General features: G+C 36.9%; 1 protein-coding gene across 6 annotated transcripts in view; it reads right to left on the bottom strand.

Annotated features, from left to right (window-relative positions):
* Positions 1 to 21,105, bottom strand: part of LOC141427426 (uncharacterized) — a 237,378-nt gene that overhangs the window by 112,203 nt on the left and 104,070 nt on the right. Inside the window, exon 1 of one of the 6 annotated variants that reach the window (XM_074086839.1) lies at positions 8,610 to 9,238. The exons of the other annotated variants lie outside the window; for them this stretch is intronic. Coding sequence (XP_073942940.1) covers positions 8,610 to 9,162 — 553 coding nt within the window. The 5' untranslated portion in view covers positions 9,163 to 9,238. Of the gene's footprint in view, positions 1 to 8,609; positions 9,239 to 21,105 lie in introns of those variants that run through there. 6 annotated transcript variants of the gene reach the window in all.

The raw sequence follows: 21,105 nt of genomic DNA, 5'->3' as shown, positions 1-21,105 counted from the left end.
TAGAAATACATTACCTATAGAAGTTCAGATAAGATCTCAGTCTGTCTATCTATTATCTTTAAGCGAGAATTTCTTGGATTTTATATTCCGGGGACCCTGGAAACGGCTCCAACGATTTCAATGAAATTTGGTACCTAGGGGTTTTCGGGGATGAAAAATCGTTCTAGCTTGGTCTTATCTCTGGGAAAACGCTTGTTATCGAGTTTTAGCCCGAACGAAGCTCGGTCGCCCAGGTACTATGTAATTATGTCCCACTGCAGGGCACAGGCCTCCTCTCTGAATGAGAGGGCTTGGGCCGTAGTTCCCACGCGGACGGAGTGAGGAGTGGACGATTGAATTATTATTATTTTTTATAGAGGATATCAATGGATTTTCGTTGACTAATAAAATCTGTTTCTACGAGTTTGTATTAAAACTCACAGTGTTAATAATCTGGTCAGTTGTCGAAAACACTTTTATTCAATTATGCACGGTAAAAATCAGTTTCGACCAATAAGCTCTCTTCATTTACTTGCTACGTATTATCATTTCTGACGCTTCGCCACATTTATATATATTATGTTTATGAGATTAAAAAAGAGGCTATATGTAATAGTTTTTAATATCCAACACAATATGTATTGTTATGGAAATTAAATTGAATTAAATTGAATTGATTTAATCGGACTGCGTACTTGAGGAATTATATAATGTCAACCGACACTGATTTTATGGCACGGTGAGCTGCAAAGACAGGTAGCACCGTGGTAACTTTTTCTCCACAGCTGACTGCACATAGAAGCATTAAGATTTTAAGTAAGGAAGAAAATTCACTAGATATTTGATACCATAAGAAACGTTAAAGACCTATAAGAGACTATAATTTGTGATTGTAACTTCATAGATTTGAATGGAGATACATAAAAAAATAAATAAACACCACCACCTGCTGCAATCTAGTTTTTACTCCTCTCTGTAAAAAGGTTGCCTGGAAGAGCTCGCTTTTAAGCGATAAGGCCGCCTGCTGTTTACCTTGTAATTTTCTTTGTGTTACCTGTTTTCTGTATCGCTTACTATGTCTGGTGTACAATAAAGAGTCATTGTATTGTATTGTATAGGTAAATAAAAAAAATACTTAGCTCATTAGCAGCAGAGGCTCTCATAATTAAAAAAGACATAAGGCTGCTTATGTATCTGTGTCGATTTATATCCAGATTCATATTAATCTTTTTATCCTATACCTACTTTAGTTGTACACGGGCATAAATTACGTGCTCAGTACGACCCCAACTCCATTATAACTTAAAAGATACGCTACGCAAGCTACGTGTTGGTCTTTGGAATCGATTCCACAATGATTTATCGAGCTAAATTAACTTTTATTAAAACCGTGAGCAACTTTTCACAATGACTGGCCTCGGTGACCGCCATTGGACCAAGAAATAGGAAAGGTATTTGTGAACTCCATTTACATTGAAAACGATCTTACGTCAGTATGAATGTTTATAGGGTACGTAAATAATAAAGCTTACCACATCCGTGTCTGTCGATTTTCGAACGCAAAAATATCTCTGACAGCCATCGCATTATGTTGGGAGCGTGTTAATAATTTGGCTGGCGGCGTACTCTTTGGACGGCAAAGATATTTTTGTTTTGTGTACGTCGGTGGACGGTATGGAACAAAGTTTATTGTAACCTACTCACGCGTGCTCTGTTATTGGCCGGTATTGATGAACGCCACCTACTCAGGCAAGTTATCGCTTTCTAGTACCTACATAAACGCTTTAATTACTAGCCGTAGGTAGTTCATGATTTACTCAGCTTAGCATTTTGTGTCTTTATTATTACTATCCACGTTAAATATCAATGATGAAATAAAGCTAATGTGTTTTCATAGATAGTATCTTGCTAATCGTATGTACTAATATTAGAAATGCAAAAGTTTGTGAGCATGTGCGTGTGCGTGTGTGTTTGTTACTATTTGACAGTGGGACGGGTTGGAATGAAACACGTTATGCAGTTATGCAGATGCAGATCTCTGGATTCTGGAATCTATCTACGTAGTTCCTAGGTTAATTAACAGATTCTTTAAAAGGGTGTTCTTCATGTAACGGGATTAAAGACCTCACAATTTTAATTCAACGACCAGACCAGACCAGACGTTATGGTTTACGCGAGCGAAGCCGCGGGTAAAAGCTACCAGCGCGGCGGCGGTTACAATAGTTTCGCTTCACTTTTATAGTGAAAACTGAACGTAACTACTATGAATATAATTTATTATAACATATTATAGCGACCCGCCCCGGCTGGGTAGGTACAATTTTGAAAAATAAAAAAGCAATTTTTTTTTAGCGCCCTGATAGTGAACACCGCATTCAAAGTTGCTTAGTTTAATAGCTGTAAGCGAACAGATGGCGGGAAGTGATTTCATTTTATATTAATATTCAAATGAGAAACAACTTTAAAATGTCACTACATTTTACAGTTGCTTCTCATAAAGATATGTGAAGCACTACGGCATAAACGATTAGCACTGTACGTTGAGGCTTACACCGAGGTAACACCTGCGTCTAACGCCTTTAATTACATTGCACTTTGACGTGGAACGTGTGCATTTATGTTAATTTATTTAGGCTCTTAGAAAAGACATTTGTCGATTATAAAGCCTAGTTTAGACCTGCAAGAAATATCGCGAAAGTTATATTACATTGCGGCGCTATCAAGCATCAATCGTGATGACTTCAATTTCGTTGGCTTTACGACAGCGCAACGCAATGCAACTTGCACAATTTTTCTTGCAAGTCTAAACTGGGTTTTAGACCTAGTTTGCACTATTTCACAGTTACATCTTAAAACTTTGTCAATGTATGCTTATCCCGCTGAGTGCTCTGAAGAATAACCCCTTTTATTAAAAAAAACCGGCTAAGTGCGAGTTGGACTCGTGCACCGAGGGTTCCGTACAAATGAATGCAATATGATTTAATAAATAACATCATAAACGCCACACAACACTTAAACTAGTTGGGTAATGCCGTTCGAAACTCGAAGCAAAAGATCTTTTTTTCCTTTCCCATTTGAATCTTCAGGAAAACGAAGAAACCAACGAGTGCCGAGCGACAATAACATTCTAATTGTACTGTACTGATGCTAACACGTTTCAAACTCATATAGTGAAATCAACAACTCGATTAAGAATTGATATCTCCAAAATGTTTCAACACGTAACAAACTCAAACTAACAATAACGTAGTTACCGTCCACTAAATGACCAACTAAACTATGAACACCAAGGAAAACATTAATCATAATGGAGAATTAGCTTCTGGACCCATTTTCCCCCAGAGGACAAATGAGTTGGCCGCGATTTGGAAGGTAGTCGATTTTCCTTAACGTGCTACTTATTGAGGTTAGACTTTGATAAAGTGTGATCAACTCTTTGTATCGCGAAATACGCATTGTATTTTTGTCGAAATGGGTTGTGTAGCAGACTACGGTGAAGCCAAAATAAGACTTGTTAATTTTAGGCTTCTGTACCTCAGTTGGCTAAAACGGAACACTTGGGGTACCTTTCCACCAGAGATGTGTTACGCTACGTTGCTATGGATGATATCCACCAATCATATTCATTGGTCCACATAGCATAGCACTGTGGGAAACGGGTTCAACTAAGCTAAGATGATGACTCAGTTCTGCTACATCTTGGAGCACTGAAAAAAGGACACTTCTTAATAGATTAGATTAGATTAGATTATTTATTACCTTTTGCAAAAATACATTATAAGCACATGTCATTAATTACAAGAAATTCACAAAAGATCGTCAAATGTATACAAAAATAAAAATCTTATTAAGTATAATAAATAGTCACGAGAATAAAAAATAAAATAAATTTAAAATGTCAAATTAGAATTCAAAAATATGACTGTATCTTTTGATTGCATTGACTCCATACTGATTAGCGGAGAGTAGAAACCTGGATGGTGAAGTACCCTAGTTACATAATGATAGAAAAATTGAGAAGGCAGCTTTTATAGCACAGTCAATAGGAAAAGTTTGAAAAACTTAGGTAATTTTTAAGTATGTGTATGTCAGTAACCAATCTACAATAACCTTACACGGCGTACATCTTGCGTAGGGCTCAGAGGGGCTACTACCAAAATTCGAAAGTCGAAGTTCGTATTGTACCGTCCGTCTCACTCTCGTATAATTATTTAGCGTTAGCTACGGCACGCTACGAAGTTCGAATTTTGCACTTCGTATAGTATACGGTCTGTTAACACTGGATATTCATAGGAACCTACAAATTTTATGGAACCCTTGTTACAAATCCAACTTGGCCGGTTTTTTCCTGGTGATAGTTTTAATTGAGACTAAGTACCTACGAGTTAAGTGCACTTAAAATTAAAATTTCGTATTGTATTGAGACTACCGTATCACTAACTACGTATAGCTTGTTAACGGGATATTCCGTAGCCCTATCAGCGGCTAAGATAACGAAGCTAAAATCCAAGCTTCCCTGCTTGTGTTATAAATAAAACGAAATAAGTCATTATACGTACCATTTTCAGTCTCAACATATCACTCAATGTAATTTAATTTATTAGCCTGCCATTAATCAGTCACGACTCACAGCGTTTTTTTCACTTGAAAGTAAAATCAGTGTCGATTTTTCAATCAAATCAAAGTAAAATAGTAATGTTATACATTTAATAACTACCTACGTAAAGTACCTTTCTCTGTTTTCAACAGAAAGCTGTGAAATATTTCCAAGAGTATTTACATTTCAATAATTGCTAAAAAGGTTGATCGTACTGTGATCGATACGTTGTGTGTGGTTAGAATTCAAATCAAAGTTATCTAAATTTGAAGGTCTACTTTGTATCTAAACTTAATTGAATTTTATAGAAATAATGCAAATATTTCTAAAGGTACTTTATTTTTTCGTACTTCTGTTTCGTACCCAATTGCTATCGAGAGTAGCCTATATTAGCAAGAAGCACTTCCTTATAAAGCTGGTTAAAGCCGCGGGTTCACGGTGGATGCAGGCCGCTGCCAACCGAAGTGACTGGAGGTCTATGGGGGAGGCCTATGTCCAACAGTTGACGTCCTACGGCTGAGATAACGAACAGTTGAAGAAATGTAGGTATAGTAAACCATTTTTTGCAATTGTTTTACACGGATGTGACACATTTTTGATTGAACGTGATATAGAAAGAATCCTACAAGATGTGATGTTGACGGAGGGTGCATGGAATTAGCATTAGCTGGCCAGAACTATCAGAGTGAGTTTTAACGTACCATCAACCATCATATATGTAACTCTATTTTTCCAGGTCAACTTTATTTCTAGAGTAAGTAGGTGAAAAAAAATACAAATAATATTTATTCACTTCAATAGCGGTATGTTATATTAATATCTTGTTAAATGCAGTGTAGTCACTTGATGTTGGTCAAAGAAAGCAGAATATTACTAGAGATAAAAAAATATTAACACCTCATGAGGAAAAATTATAGGACACTTAATACGACGTGACAGTTCCTTGTCAAATCTCTTGGAGTGGAGGGCATTATCGAAAGCATTATCGAAGGAAAGCGTAACAGTAGGCCAAAATTTATCTAATTCTAGGTGAAAGCAAAACCGAGTTTCGCGCTGTTACAAGAATTCCAACGGATGACTAAGATTCAAGCGGTTTCTCCTTTGAAAGGAGCGTTGATAGTATAAATCACAAAAATGTGGATTTAATGAACATTTTCAGTTGATGCAAACAGGGCTTTGCCAGTGTAGTGTCAGTATAAGTCGATGAAAAACTTAATCAAGTGAATGAATGACGTGTTGTATGTAGTTGTTACTTATTCGATAGATAAGTCGACGTTCCATATTCGAAAAATGACTTAATATGAATTGAGGGCACTACTATTACATAACATACAGTCATTTGTTTTGTTTTTCACTTATAATTCGGTAAACGTTAGAATAGAAAGATAATGACCGATAAACATAGTTTGCCGGAGATCATTTATAAAATGAAACAGATGTTGGGGTTCGAATTCATTAATTCTAAATTTGTAGTTACATTTTTCATCTACAAATATGTATGCCTGCGTTTGTTTATATTTGTTTACAACTCTTATTTTTACCAAAACGTTTACCTGCTTCCTTTTAGCTTAAGCGGGCTTATCAGAAATGGTCAATATAAGCCGAGAACAAGATATTATAGATCTACGTCCATTCTGAAGCGGGGATTGTGAGGGTAGGACCGCAATCCGGGAATTAGCACCAGATCAAGAAATAATCGAGGGGTAGCGGCCAGCCGGAACTGACTTGCGGTTAATGTATGTATATAGTAGGCATCTATCGGCTAGGTAAGTTTATAGATATTATGAGTTAGTTAAACGGAGGACAATTTTGCCAGTATTTATTTAGTGGGTTTTGCCGTAGTACGGTAAAAAATCCAGAAAACGAAATTTGAGAAGTATGTAATGGACAATGGTGGATGAACGATGACCGTGAGCAAATTCCTAAATATTATTGAAACGATTGGATCAAATATGTTTGAATTTTTATTTATTGTTGTGGCAGGACACATTATATCGATGCACGATGTTACAATACTTACAATAGAGTCCTGCTTAAAATGAGAAGTTTTATGTTTGGTTGTTTGTAACTCGGTAAATTTTAATACAAAACGAATTTTTTTGAAATTTGGTACACAGCAGATATTGATTACATACATTTTTCCTTTTTTGTGTGGTCATTGGTTTTGCTATGAACGATGGCAATATAAAAGCGTCTACTGGAAAAAAATAAGCGTGTTTTTTATCGTAACAAGCTTTTCAAACGCGTTGACGTTAAAATGTCAAATTACTCTAAGAACAGGTTATTGTCAGCGATTGTCAGTATACGCAGCGTTACACAGAGGTGCTATCAAGTTTGCGTTCGAGATATTTTTTCGTGGAAATGTCCATTAAGGCTCTGGATCAAGGAAAATAAAATGCTTTTCGCTATTTTTCGATGTCCAAATCACGCTTCCGCTCATTTAATGACGTAAAAGTTATATAAACAATCCCATTTTAGACTTATTCTTACAGATCTCGTGAAAATTAAAGGGCACATTTTCATTAGTCATGACTAAATCACTCACATGTTAAAGTTTCCGGTAGCTATTTACTTCTCAAGAACGAAGCTTAATAAATTGATTTCAGTATTGCGTAGTTCAGTCACAACTTAAGTTAATGTGCTAAATAAATAAATATAATTCACTGATTCTTTCCAAAGTTATTTATGTATTATATCTAAGTATCTTTAAATTATTTGAACTATCCATCTCGAATACTTTCATAAATTCAGTCTTTTCCCATGTATAATTACCATCTTTATTGCTGGGGATATGCTTGAACGGTTCTTTATTAACCATCAGTATATGGTTGCAGCTTCACGCGAGTGTGATAGAAGGGCAAGCGAAATAAAGTGTTTTTCAATTGGTCGTTGGAAATATATAGAGCACATTGTGTACGTACTTCTGCTTACGTTCGTGAGCATTAAACTTTTTATTTCTTTGAAATAACTTCAAGTGTAATTTAATGCAAAGAAATTTAGGTACGTAAAAATAAAAATGGATGGTAATATTCTAAGAACCGTTGCTTATTCATTGGGGTAAAAATTATACGCAAATCATCTGTATACGCGAAGTATTTAATTGGTAGATTTTTTTTTCGATTGGATGGCTACTTAAATAAAATAAATGCCTTAAATTGTTGTTAAGTTGTTGTCAATAATAATAAGATTTTTTTAACTGGAACAAAATGTTTTTTTGTGTATAATCCCACTGCAAAGTTAAGTAAAATAGCCTATCTTGTTTACTCGCCCAATTTTATCAACGTCAGAGTAAAAACACAAATTACTGATCCTCACACAACTTAAAACAAGTTGATCATGTTCATATGCCGAAGTAAGAAAATACTTAACTCAACCTTGTAATAACAGTTTTGGTGGTATTTAGACCAATATTTTGTTTATTATTTATGTAATCGTGGCATGGTCTGTATCGGAGCGAGCGTCGCCCTGAAGATTAATGAGCCGACATTCGACGACACTAGATTAATATTAAGTCCTAGTACGCATTGTGCGTATATTTCTGTGGTTAGTCTTATAATTAACAATTACCATCACAAACACTTGACATCTACATTAACTAATCATGCAGAAGGGGGGTTGCGAACGTGCGTAACATGTGTAGTGTAGTCAGTAAATTGAGGCTTAATTTGACAAAGGCTGAGCGTTACCGCTCCAATTTTAATCTACGGTCCTCTGTAAACGCTGACCCCTAAACTTTTCGCGAGCTTCCAACTTTAACCTCAACCCGTTTCAAATGCATTACCGAACCGGGTCAGTCTACCGTGGTGGTACCGAGAGCGAGGCAAACGCTTAGCATTTGTCTGGAGCCGGACTTGTTACTTTGTGTATGAACTGCACAAATTGTATGAACTGCATAAATATTGTACCGCGAATGATGGCGGCGAGACGCAGACGGGGCGCCCCGGCGACGTTCGCAGCCCCTGGCACTCAGGGTCGGAGACAGTCGCATGCGAAGCGGGAGGGGCGACGGTGGGGCAACATGAACGGGGCTCACTGAGAGGATGGTGCGGCGGCACGGAGAACGTGTAGTACTTGGCCGTTTGGTTGTGAGCGCGGAGCACCGAGCTGTGGGTCAGTGTGACCACCACCACGAGGACCGAAGCCAGCGCCAGCGCGAAGAAGGACGCGGCGACGGCGGCCACCACGCGCCGCCGGCGCGCCTCCTTGCCAGCAGCCTCAGGCGGCACCTCGGGCTCCGGTGGCAGCGGCGGTGGCTCCGGCGAGCGGCTGCGCACCGACGGGCCACGGCTGGCCGGCAGCTCCAGCGTGTGCCGGCGCGAGCGCCGCGCACGGTCGCACTCCGCCGCCGACGAGTGGTGTCGACGCAGCCGGTGCGGCGCACCGGGCGCCACGCGGCATGACGCCGAGCGCAGCGTGCGCACGGGCACCATCAAGTCATCGCTGGCGGCCCGTGGAACTCGGGCGGAATGCACTGAGCGAAACGAATGATCCCGCGCAGAGCTGCTCGGGAACGCTAAATCTACAGAAGCGCGCGAAGAGTGCCTCGAGAATCTGTCTCGGTCCCGGTGGTCTACGCGCACGGACATCGTGCGGGCGGAGCGCGCGGCGGCGGCCGCCCGAGTGACGCACTCCCCGCCGGCCGCGCCGCGATCCCGTGCCCGACGCCCGACGCCTGTGCCGCGCAACCGTGTTTACACTCGTTCCCGTTCCTACAAAGAACGCTTGCAAATATTTCCATACATCACTACGGTAACGTGAAAAGTGATGTTTCGAAATGGAAGTGGCCGATTCCGGAGATGTTTGTTCGCCTTCGAGTTCGGACTCCTTCAACGTCTAACTCTGAGCAAATGTTTGTGCAATCACGCGATTCACCAAATCTAAATGTGAAGGAGGATGTAATCTTTTACCCTTTAGCGTAGAGTTTTATTTCTGTGCGACATCGAGTAAACAAGCATGGGGCTTCGTGACCCAGTTTCACCTGCTCTTAGTGCAATCTTGGGTAAAAAAGGCATTAAGGTGGGGTCTGTGGCGGAATGAAAATTATGTAACATTTAATATCGTTAGAAGAGCGTTTAATATCTGGAGTCCCCGCGCTGGTGGAGAGCGGAGCTGCGCGTTAAATAGAGCGAGGCGCGCTTTGTTGCAGACTCCACGTTGTCAAGTTAAATTGTCTCGGAGTCGGAAAACGAAACAGATAGTGGCGAAGTTGCCGTGAGGCCGCCGCATCGACACCATTCAATACGGCGCTGCACGCCGCTCGGGCCTTGTGCACACGGGAGGGCGAATCTGACTGCTCTTGTGAGCTTAACTCCATAACAGTCGCCTTTACTCCTTTTTTCATATCAGCTTGTAATCCTAGTTCAAACATTTGAAAAGTTACATCCATCGACGCTAAAATATGTTTGTTTCTTCTGGAAGGATCAATCATAATCCAATAACCTAATTATTTTCAATTAACGATTCCCAACTTGAAATTTGCTAAACAATAGCAAATTTTCCAAAAACTTGTTGTTTACGCTGAAGCATGAGTTTCGAGTTTAAACTATTGTAGATTATCTTCGCAAAGTTCATCGGGTGAAAAGTCTGGTTAATGCAAGATTAGCGCGCTATTTCCACGCGTTGTGAAGAGGGTGCTTACGGCACTAAGTCTGCCTAAATTACAATCTTGTGGTGGATAACCAGATAAATTCGTAATTTATATGCATCGAGAGCGGCGGGTCCTACGAGTTGTTTTCAGCTTAGTCGCCAAAAACTGATCTAGTGTGGAATACACTATGCTTATACTGACCCAACTACAAGGATTGTAGATGTGCAAAATAGTATTATGTTTTACAATGAAATATAATTTTATAATCAATAAAACTAAATTTTCAACGCATTATAACATCTCGCCGATACAATATCATAAATAGATACTCGTATCGCTAGTTCAACTTAAAGGCTCCCTGAAAGATGTCATGTAGCGGGTCCTAAGTATTCAATGTCCCGTCAGACGGGCGGCGATTGAAACGCGACTGACGTACAATACCCCCGCACACAATGACACGCTATCGGACCCACAGATAAGATACAAAGCTTCACTCAAAACCTTTGACGTATAGAACATAACATAACTCTACCAATAAACTGACGTTATAATGGGGAAAAACTTGTCAACTTACAGCTCTGCCTTTTCGATTTACGGGTCATTTATTTTCCTAATGTTTTCAGTCGTAACGTGTTAGGATTAAAGCCATCGTATGGGTAGTGGACGTGTATATTCTTTTGGTTCTGTACAAGGCTAGATAACCACCTCGCAAAGCGATCAATTACATTTTATACGGATGTTTTGACTGATAAAAATAATATGATAATTTAAACTGAGAGTGGGTTTAACTAAAGTGGTCAGTTGCCACTTTGATGTATTTGAGTTTATCTTATTTACGGCATGCCGACTTGCATGCAAATAAATTTTCACTTATTTGTTATTTATTAATGATGTAAAATAACTACTGTTATGATATACTGGCTAATACCATCAGCAAAAACAATCAAAGCTTCCGTAATTGCTTACAATGTAATTATACATTATTTATCCATGCATAAAACAATTATTATAACAACATATCGATATAATTGGTATTTGCTATCATAAATATCATATTACCTAAGTATATTATTTAGCCAATCCCACGCGATAAAATGATAACTGTTGACAATACGCAATGCGATATCGTACTATATCCTTTTCCTCAATACCGTCCCGTCAAGCGGTCAGAAAGTATGCCTACTCTAATTTGTCTTGACGCGAGAAAAAGTATTTAAGCAGTATTACATTGCTGCGCTTGTTCACTCGCTTATAACTCGTTCGCTATGCTACTACGAAATTTGAAAATCGAAGTTCGTATTAAATATAATGACCCGGATAACTCACGTCTTAAATCGAGTTTAGCTCGACATGTTTCGGGCTAATACGTGCTCGCGCGAGCAGAGCGGCGGCGCGCAGTGCGCGTGTTGCAGCAGCCGCTGAGTCGCGTTGCTCCGAAGACGAAGGGCTACGGATTAGCCCGAAACATGTCGAGCTAAACTCGATTTAAGACGTGAGTTATCCGGGTCATTATATTTAATATGAGTGAGTCTCACGGTAGTTTCATGTTCAAAATCGAAGTTCGTATCATACTGTTCCTCTCCTCTCCGTATTAAATAATGTTAACATCAGCATGGCAACATGCGAAGCTCGTATTTTGCACTCCGTAGTAGGTATAGGGCCAGGATTTCCTCATTTACATTTTCGTGTATGATTTGTCTGTGAACGCAATTATAAATTATCAAGCCTGACTTCCCCTAATCGGGTTTATCCCAGCTGGATTATAAATACACGGAACATAATCTTTGTTATGAACAACTTAATCATTCAAGCCTTTTGCAATGGGAAGAGAGAGTTTTGATTGAAGTTTAGATGAGACGTAAATAAGACTCGAGTCATTTGCGTGATGTTTAAGGTGCGCTTGGTTAAAATGAAGCAACACGGCAACTAAGCGAAGAGTTAGTATAAATACATATCACGGAAGAATCCAACCGACCTAGTCCCAAAATAAGTAAAGATAGTGTTATGAGTACTAGGCAATTGATAAATATACTTAAATAGATATGAGGCACCTATACCCAGTGCCATCAAGGTGCCATCAAAGAAGACGAGTGATTTTGTCAAAATTAGACATAATGAAATTGTAATAAGAACTACAGCACGCACGCGTCATCTGCTCTACCTGACAATAAGGCTCCAGAACAATACTTTCGTAATTTTCACACAAATAACAGAACCGACCGGGGATCGAACTCAGGAGCTCAAGATTCGTAGTGAGGTTCTTTAACCACAGGATTATCCAGTCGTGAAAGTATGCAACGTGCCTATAAATAATGTTTTTTTTATTTGTCTGATTTAAACAATACATCTCGTGTTGCTATTGTGCTCTATTGTTTTTTTACAAATACTAATGGAAAATTAGTGTTGCATTGGAGTGAATTTAAAATCCTGACAAAACAGCATTAGTATTCCACCGATTTCTCTTTAAGTCCGGTCCAGTCGTATATATGACGCGACTTTTCGCACCATTGAAAGTAATAAATGAAATCAAAGCTACAATCAGTTGAGTTGACCCCAAAAAGGGCTCACTGTGGCGTCGGATATTATGTTTTTCGCCACACAATCCCCTAGTTAATGACGGTAGTTCCACTCGAAACAAATTTACCTCCCTTCAATGACCCAAGCGCCCGCCCTTATTCAACAACCAGTGTTCTAACAGTGACACTTATTGGATTCTTTCGGGTTGAATAATGCATAAGGTCAGGAACATTCATTCCATTTCTACTATAAAAAAACATTAAAAGACCAAACCAACGTTTCAACGACAAAGAAACTGAAGTAAAAAAAAGCTTGCACTAACTTCTGTACACGGACCTTATACAACAATGTAAAGAGCTAAACGTTTTTTAAATTGTTGTACAATTGTGTTATCGCCCTAAAAGTTTGTTTAAATAATAAGGAAAGTTGTTTACGTTTAAATTTATAACTCTAGCGCTGGCGGTAATCTGGAGAGCATCATTCGTAGCGTTTTCAAATTTAATGTGCGCTATTTATTTCGGTAATTTTTATAAATTCGAGCATAAAGCCAGACTTCTATTACAATTACAGCTGGCCTTGTAGTTGGCATTCCAGGAATCAGAAAGAGAAAATTGGATAGATTCGATTAAAATGAAGTCAGACATGGAAATGACGTTATGCAAAATCAAATTTCTGGTTGTGCTTTTTGAACGGACAATTAAAAGGCCACGCCTATTTTGTATCTAATAAGATTAGTATTCTATTTAGTAAGATTGAAAAGTCAAGTGATAAGGCAGTATTAATCTATTAATATCTGTTTTATATATCACTTATAAGATGAGTAAAAATATATTTCTGATAATGATTTTATACCAACATAAATATTTTCCTACGAAGCATCTCATGCAACCATTCCAGTCAATATGTAATTATGTAGTAATTGAAACTACATCTGAATTATTAAGCAATAATACTTACTAGTACTTACTATACATGTGGACCTAAAGTGACCAAAATTATTGTATGGAGTGATTGGAATTATGAAAGCAGTTTTATAATTAATTAGACAAAACTTTTGATTTCATCTTATTAACATAATATACAACATGCAGTGTGCAGACCTACACTCTAGTACCGAAATTAACCTTTTTTATGACAGTTTCTATGCCACAACATAATGTATAAAATGTTTTCATACGTTTTCTATTGTTTCAGATTGATCTCTCTGTAAGTACCCAAAAAAAAAAACTAATTGAATCCTACACAAAAGCATGATATTCCAATAAATGCTTTTGGCATGAAACGAAATTAATACAAAGCATGGCAATTATTGTGAGCATTGCGCGATAAAACGCAGATTTTATGAGGAAGCCCTCCAGGATTCAATTATGTAAATTGTGACCCCTAAAAATGAACCTACACCTGCTCGCCTTTTGGTGTACATAGAGACAGCTAGAAGTCTTCTGACCCACTTAAACATCGACTCATAATAATGGACAACAGATTACGAATTATTGGATTACCCGAATATATTTCTTGAAGATCAAGAACGAATATAATTGGGATAACTTTACGGTAAATATAATATTAAGTGAAAAACTCACAGGAAGGTATTCAAAGTGTAATAATTGTTTGGCAAATTATATCCTGAAAGTAAACTTTGAACAAAGTCAACAACATTTCAAAGAGGTATACATTTCAAAACGAAATTTGGAATAATATAATAGGGGATTTGGATACTTAGTAGGTACTTAATGTTTATGAAATGCTTACAACTATGATTTCTTCAGACCACTTCAAAAAGGTTTTCAAGTAGGATCAACTCATCCGAAAATCTGATTAAATCAATCCCAGTTCTGCCTTCCAAGAAAACATTAATAGTTTCTATTGATATAATAATATAATAATATTGGCTACAAAAGGGCCATTATTCCGAATCCCATTCCCGCAAATACTTTCAAGTTCGTCCAATCGCAGTCGGAGTCAATGTTTACCTTCTCTGATTAGATCCTTATTTCGATTGTGTGAACACAGTACTAAGTGGCGCGATTCAATTTTATCCAGGCGTTTCGTTCTTTCAAGTATTCTTTTTTTTTTTAAGTAGGCTGTTAACGAGGTGAATATAAATTAAAATGAAAAAATAACGCTACAATAAACTGTTATTGAACCAATGAGATACACCTTTGGCCTCATCTGTACTTTGCACAGGCACAGGCACAGGTGAGATAGGGGTCAATCACGGGTCAGTTTTATGTCAAAAGAAAATATAACGGAAAAAACCGGCCAAGAGCGTGTCGGACACGCCAAAAATAGGGTTCCGTAGCAATAATGAAAAAAATAAGTAATATTTTTCTAAGAATTTCGTATTTTATACGGAATCTTCCATAGTTTAGGTATATTTTATACCTTAGGCTGCTATTTACTCTTAAACTACTAATAATTGTCAAGCAAACTTAGCCGTTATAGTTTTCCTTGAAAGTTTGTTATACTTACTACCATTCTGAATTTTCCCAAATTTTTCCACCCACCAGTTTAGATTTTAGAGGGAAAATTTGCACTTTAAAGTTAAATTCTTTGCAAACAAATCACTGAATCGAAAAATCGATTTAGCAGCTCCCTAATGATTTTAAAAGACCTATCCAACGATACCCCACACTAAAAGGTTGGATGAGAAAAAAATAAACACCCCCACTTTACGTTTACGTTTTTTTTTGAAACTTTTATTGTACCATTTTGTCAGCATAGCTTACAAACATATTCGTGCACAATAACAGCTTTCTAGCATTGACAGCCAGCCAGACAGACAGGCAGACATGGCGAAACTATAAGGGTTCCGTTTTTGCCATTTTGGCTCCGGAACCCTAAAAACAGTGACGGTACGAAATCGCACTTATAAATCGTAAGTTTGTCTTCGTCGTCTTAAAATAGTTTTTTAAGCAGTGCAAGGAGACTTAATTCATTATTTAAAAGTCGTTTTCTTTCAGTAGGTGTTATCACATAATGTTTAATTAATTACTAAGCTAGTTCTCAAAACATCATGTTTCAATGACGTTAAAATGTTAATAAAATATCGCTCTCTGTCATCTAAAAATATCTACATATCTATATGTTTCAATTAGTACGATGCCATAAGGTTAGCTTCAATTTTCAATTTCAGAAAAGTTAAACAATACTTTATTTAACAAGATTTATTTTTGGCTTTTTAGCTGCCTTAATTAATCATGGATAACAATAATTTATTCGCAGGAAGCTAAAATAGGACAGACGATGAACGCTAATATCCCTGTTTAGAACTTTGAATATAAAACAAATTACATTAAAAACATCAAGTGCTAAGTACGATATAGGTAGTGAGGACCTAAAAGCTTTTTACGTTAGTTTTTCGACAAGGATAAATCTCAGTTTCTTTTTACATAAACCGGTCACTTTGAATCGCAATAAAGAGATCCCGTTTACTTTCATTTGACCTTATGGCGCTCCCCTGTAACTAAAGAATTACGATACCTACATGGAGTCGCCGGCGTTACTTCGTGTAATATATCTTAGTTAAATTTAATGTCTCAGGCTAAGCGACCACAATTAAAGTGATGAATAAAATAAGGTAGATCCATGTTCTGTTTTAATACGAGAGCGACATTCAATTCAGTTCGCAATTTATTGTAGGTAAATAACTATAAAAGTAAATGACTTAATGACACACTTTTTCAAACAACTACAATGTACCTACACAAACTAGTTAGTACAAAACATTCTTGCTTTTGAATACTTTTCAAATTTTAATTGCGCTGAACTTTACTTTTAATTTTATACATTCGTTTTAACAATGTCCTACCACAGTTGTTCCAAAACCGCAAACTGCTCCAAATAGGTACTAAGATAACGTACCCCAGGATCGCATTCATCACTCTTTTGGTTGACGGTTGTAATGCCTGAAATTCTTTTCAAAAAGCTTTTCAAAGATTCAAAAGTTTCAAACGTGAAAGTATGTCCATCTAAGACTTGGGGATTGTAAAGAATGCGTTCAACTCTTAAAAATATTTGAAGTAATCGGAAAAGGCTCGGTATGAATAAAACATTTCTACTAATCTTGAAGTTTAAGAACGTTAAATCAATCTTATTTAAGATGCGTCATTTGGTTTGACTCAGACCGGCGATTAATATCATCGTCGTCTAAGTTTTGAAACCGAACAAAATCTAATAAACGCGAAAACATTACGGTAAGGAAAGGATACATAAGATAAATACAATTTTTATTATGAACTGGAAATATGGTTCGTTATTCTGTTACTAAAACAGCCAGAGTAATTAAGCCGCTGAGTGGGGACCTGTTTAGCGTCATGTATGTCTTTATTTGTTCTATGTTTGTTCCTATGTTTGTTTTTTATGGCGTTAAATAAATGTATTTTCTTTCTTTCTTTCTTTCTTTCTAAAAAGCTCAAAAAAAACTCCATTTACTAAATAAATATAGCAATACTGGCAACAGGTACCTAGTAAAGAAAAACTGATAGTTGCCAGCGCAATAAAACACGGCAGCGCGGCGAGATATTTCATTAAATCATTGCTCACTTAAGCTAGAATACCACAAATAGCTTTTAACTTTATGGTGCGATTTCAATTTGTGTGTAACGGGGAACACAAGGACGGCCAATTCATCTTGATCAAATGTTACTTTCCGTTAGGCTGCGGCGTTCTCTTTTGTATTTACCTAACGCAACATATACCAGATGTGGCATTTAACATGAGCAAATAATTAATTCGTAATCAATGGATGAACTAATTAATCGTAATCGTACTCGTTTAGGGGAGGCCTATGTCCAGCAGTGGACGTCTTTCGGCTGACATGATGATGATGATGATGATGATGATGATGTACTCGTTAAACTGAACGACTTTAGTTCAGCGACTAATAAAAAAAAATATTTTGTATACATTATATATACACTTCAATTAAAGTTTATTCGAAGAAGCAATGTAAAGCAAAATGTTTGATTCTTGTAGCGAGTCTAGGATGGCGTACATTGTTAACATTATATAATTTGTGTAGACCTAGAGACTCCATAATTTTTAAAAGTCGCTGTACTAATATCGTTCAGTTTGAAGAGTACGATCTAGGTTTTAACTAATTGCTCGTGTTATAGGCCACCGGTATTTCTTTAAGGGTCGGTATAAACGGGATGCATTCCGACTGCAATGCAACTGCTAACAAACCCGCAATTGGATTGTATGGACAGTTATTACATTCAATCACAGATCAGCGTGCGTGCAGTATTATTTATTACATTCTGCGATAGACAATAATACGAGCATCGGCAGTCTTTAACTCGCTTTTACTCTTTAATCTGCTAAGTTTACTTTTATCGGTAAAAAATAAGTGAGCCCATTATTTACTACTCAGCTATATTCAAATCTTTAACTAAAATTTCGTGCATACCGAGTAGCACTCGTAGCCCCGTTTGAATTGCAATAAAACCTATTGATACTTTGTTTTTTTCTGGTTAAACGAAATGCACATCATAAAGCACATTTTTATGGATTTAATAGGTATATATCACTTTCGGAACTAACCGCTCACCCAGACAAGAGATGTCGCTACTAAGCAATCAAATTATGATTGCTTCGATATGGTTTTACGGGATGACCGTAAAACTAACCAATTTAGAGTTGAAATAAAAAATACAAAAATACTCCAAATAACAAATCATAATTCAAAACAGTTTCATTTAGTTGGATGTGATGTGTTTATTTGAAATGAAACATAAGTTAATTAATTAGGCAGTGTACATGAATGTCATGGAAAGTCATTTAATTTGATTTAATGTAATGATACTTATCTGTTTACTACTATAGTCTCATAAGAATATTGTATATACTAACAATACTTGGATCTACTCAGTTATCCGAAAATAAATTATTTTGATTTTTTTTATTGCATTCCATGGTATTGTAAGAACATTGACGTACAATGAAAAAAAATCGCTAATCGAGGGGGAACCTTTTCTCTGTAAATATCATCTAGACATTTTATACATCTGCTTAAGAAATATCGTGGAATTAATTGAGACAAGGTCCCACCCTGCGCGTTTCAGTTTCTCTACTGCACCTTCCTACTAAGCTGTAATACAACATAAAGCTCTTTTACAGCTATCAACAAACATTTACCAGCCTAAAGAAACAGCCATTTATTCTTGTCATAAGTACACTGGTGCAAAAAACGTCACGTAGCATGTCTGTTATGAAACGTTATGTTTTCTCATTCCTCACACTAACTGTATGATATCAAAAAGGAGAATTGTTCAAGTTTATTTGACAAACTACTAGCCGACTTCCTATTGGGCTTTTGAAGAAAAAAAAATCAGTACCACCACAGTAATAAAACTAACAGTAAAACTATATTAAGTGGTGAAACGAAAGGACACCCAAAAACTCATCATGTGCTACACGTTATGTGCAGCAATGCTGGTTTTCTGTGCAGCCCAAAACGTTAAACTATGTATGTATGGACCAGTTAATTTGGCCCATGCTCTAGATATTCATTCTATTATGAGGCACTAAGAGGCTGTCATGACCGCTAGGTGGTAAATTGTTTTGTTTTGTATAATCTACTAGGGGCCATCCATAAAGTACCTACGTCACACCTATTTTGACCATTTTTAGACCCCCCTGTCACACGAATTGCCATCAAAATTGCAGTTATTTCGTTCCTCTGTCACAAACCGCTTGACCCCTCCCCCCCTAAATATGTGACATAGGTACTTTATGAATGATCCTCTAGACTTACATAGTGATTAATTATTTTTGAGTGAATATTCGAGAGTTTTGACCAAATTTTGAATTTTGAAGAAAGGAACGGCGCAAAAACGCTATTACTCTTTAATGTTACTAAATCTGGATCAAATGCTATCTGATAAATAGATGAATTTGAATTTAATTTTTGAATTGTAAAGCATTTGATGTAAGTACTTAGTACCTTACTTAAAATCTTGAAAATTAAATGAAATGATGATTCACATTTAAATGTGAATGTGTATTTTTAAAGCGTTTTAGAAAACGCTACGATTAAATTTCCATTTTCATATTTTTAGGGTTCCGGAGCCAAAATGGCAAAAACTGAACCTTTATAGTTTCGCCATGTCTGTCTGTCTGTCTGTCCGTTCGTGGCTTTGCTTAGGGACTATCAATGTCAGAAAGCTGTTATTTTGCACGAATATGTATGTAAACTATGCCGACAAAATGGTACAATAAAAGTTTCAAAAATAACGAAAACGTAAAGTGGGGTATTCAACTTTAAACTGCAAATTTTCATTAAAATCGAGCGTTCCCCCCTCCCTCTAAAATCTAAACCGGTGGGTGGAAAAATTTGGGAAAATTCAGAATGGTAGTAAGTATATCAAACTTTCAAGGAAAACTATAACGGCTAAGTTTGCTTGAGAATTATTAGTAGTTTAAGAGTAAATAGCATCCTAAGGTATAAAATATACCTAAACTTGGAAGATTCCGTATAAAATACGAAATCCTTAGAAAAACTATTACTTTTTTTTTTCGTCTTGGCTACGGAACCCTATTTTTGGCGTGTCCGATACGCTCTTGGCCGGTTTTTTTCTGTTTACTTGTCGGATTTGGATGAAATTTGACAAACAATTTATAACCTCGAGTAACGCATACATAAGGATACAACTGAAAAGTGTATCACAGTGATAATGGCACTTCTCATACTACTTTTACTAGAATAAGTTTTTCTTTGTCCCAGAAACAAAGCCATTTTAATTAATACTTAAAAAAAATACTCTCCCACGCAATAACTAAATATTTATTATCATTTTTGGTCGATACCTAGGAAAATATCTGATATCCATGTAATATCTCTAATGCCTTGCGTAATAATGACTCCAAAATCTTGGAATGAAACGTGTAGCGAATGCATATGTCCTTATGCTTATGTGATTAGCAGATGTGATTGATTGATACGCAGAAGTATTGACGTACATAAATAAACTAATAAATTTCTCCACTGCGGTGTTTTTCAGTGGGACCCATAAAACTATATTAAATATTATAAAAGCTATATTTTAGTTAAAAAAAAAATGTGTAACTGTTTATTTCATAACAATTTACTTCCGTCCGACCAAGTTGACAGGATTATAGTTCTGAATATTACCAAAATCACAAATGCAAGAGACAGGTTTGTACACAAAGCAACTTTCATATTTAATGACGTTGCCGGTCCTTTATCATCACTAGAAACAGTTGTAATACTGTAGCACGGAAATTACCAAATTTTACCTATATGTTGTTCTGGTTTAGTTTTGATGGTTCAGGCAAAGGGAATGGTAGGTACCACGTATTTCGTAAAACTACCTTAAAAGAGACTTGAACAAAAAATAAGGTGGTGAGAATCACTGAACCATAGACTTGACGAAAGCCTCATGGGAATTGCTGGTCGCACGGC

The sequence above is a fragment of the Choristoneura fumiferana genome, chromosome 4 (genome assembly GCF_025370935.1).
Source record: "Choristoneura fumiferana chromosome 4, NRCan_CFum_1, whole genome shotgun sequence".
In the NCBI taxonomy this organism is placed as follows: Eukaryota; Metazoa; Arthropoda; class Insecta; order Lepidoptera; family Tortricidae; genus Choristoneura; species Choristoneura fumiferana.
Note: the sequence above shows the minus strand (reverse complement) of the source record. Positions and strands in the feature narration are given on the sequence as shown.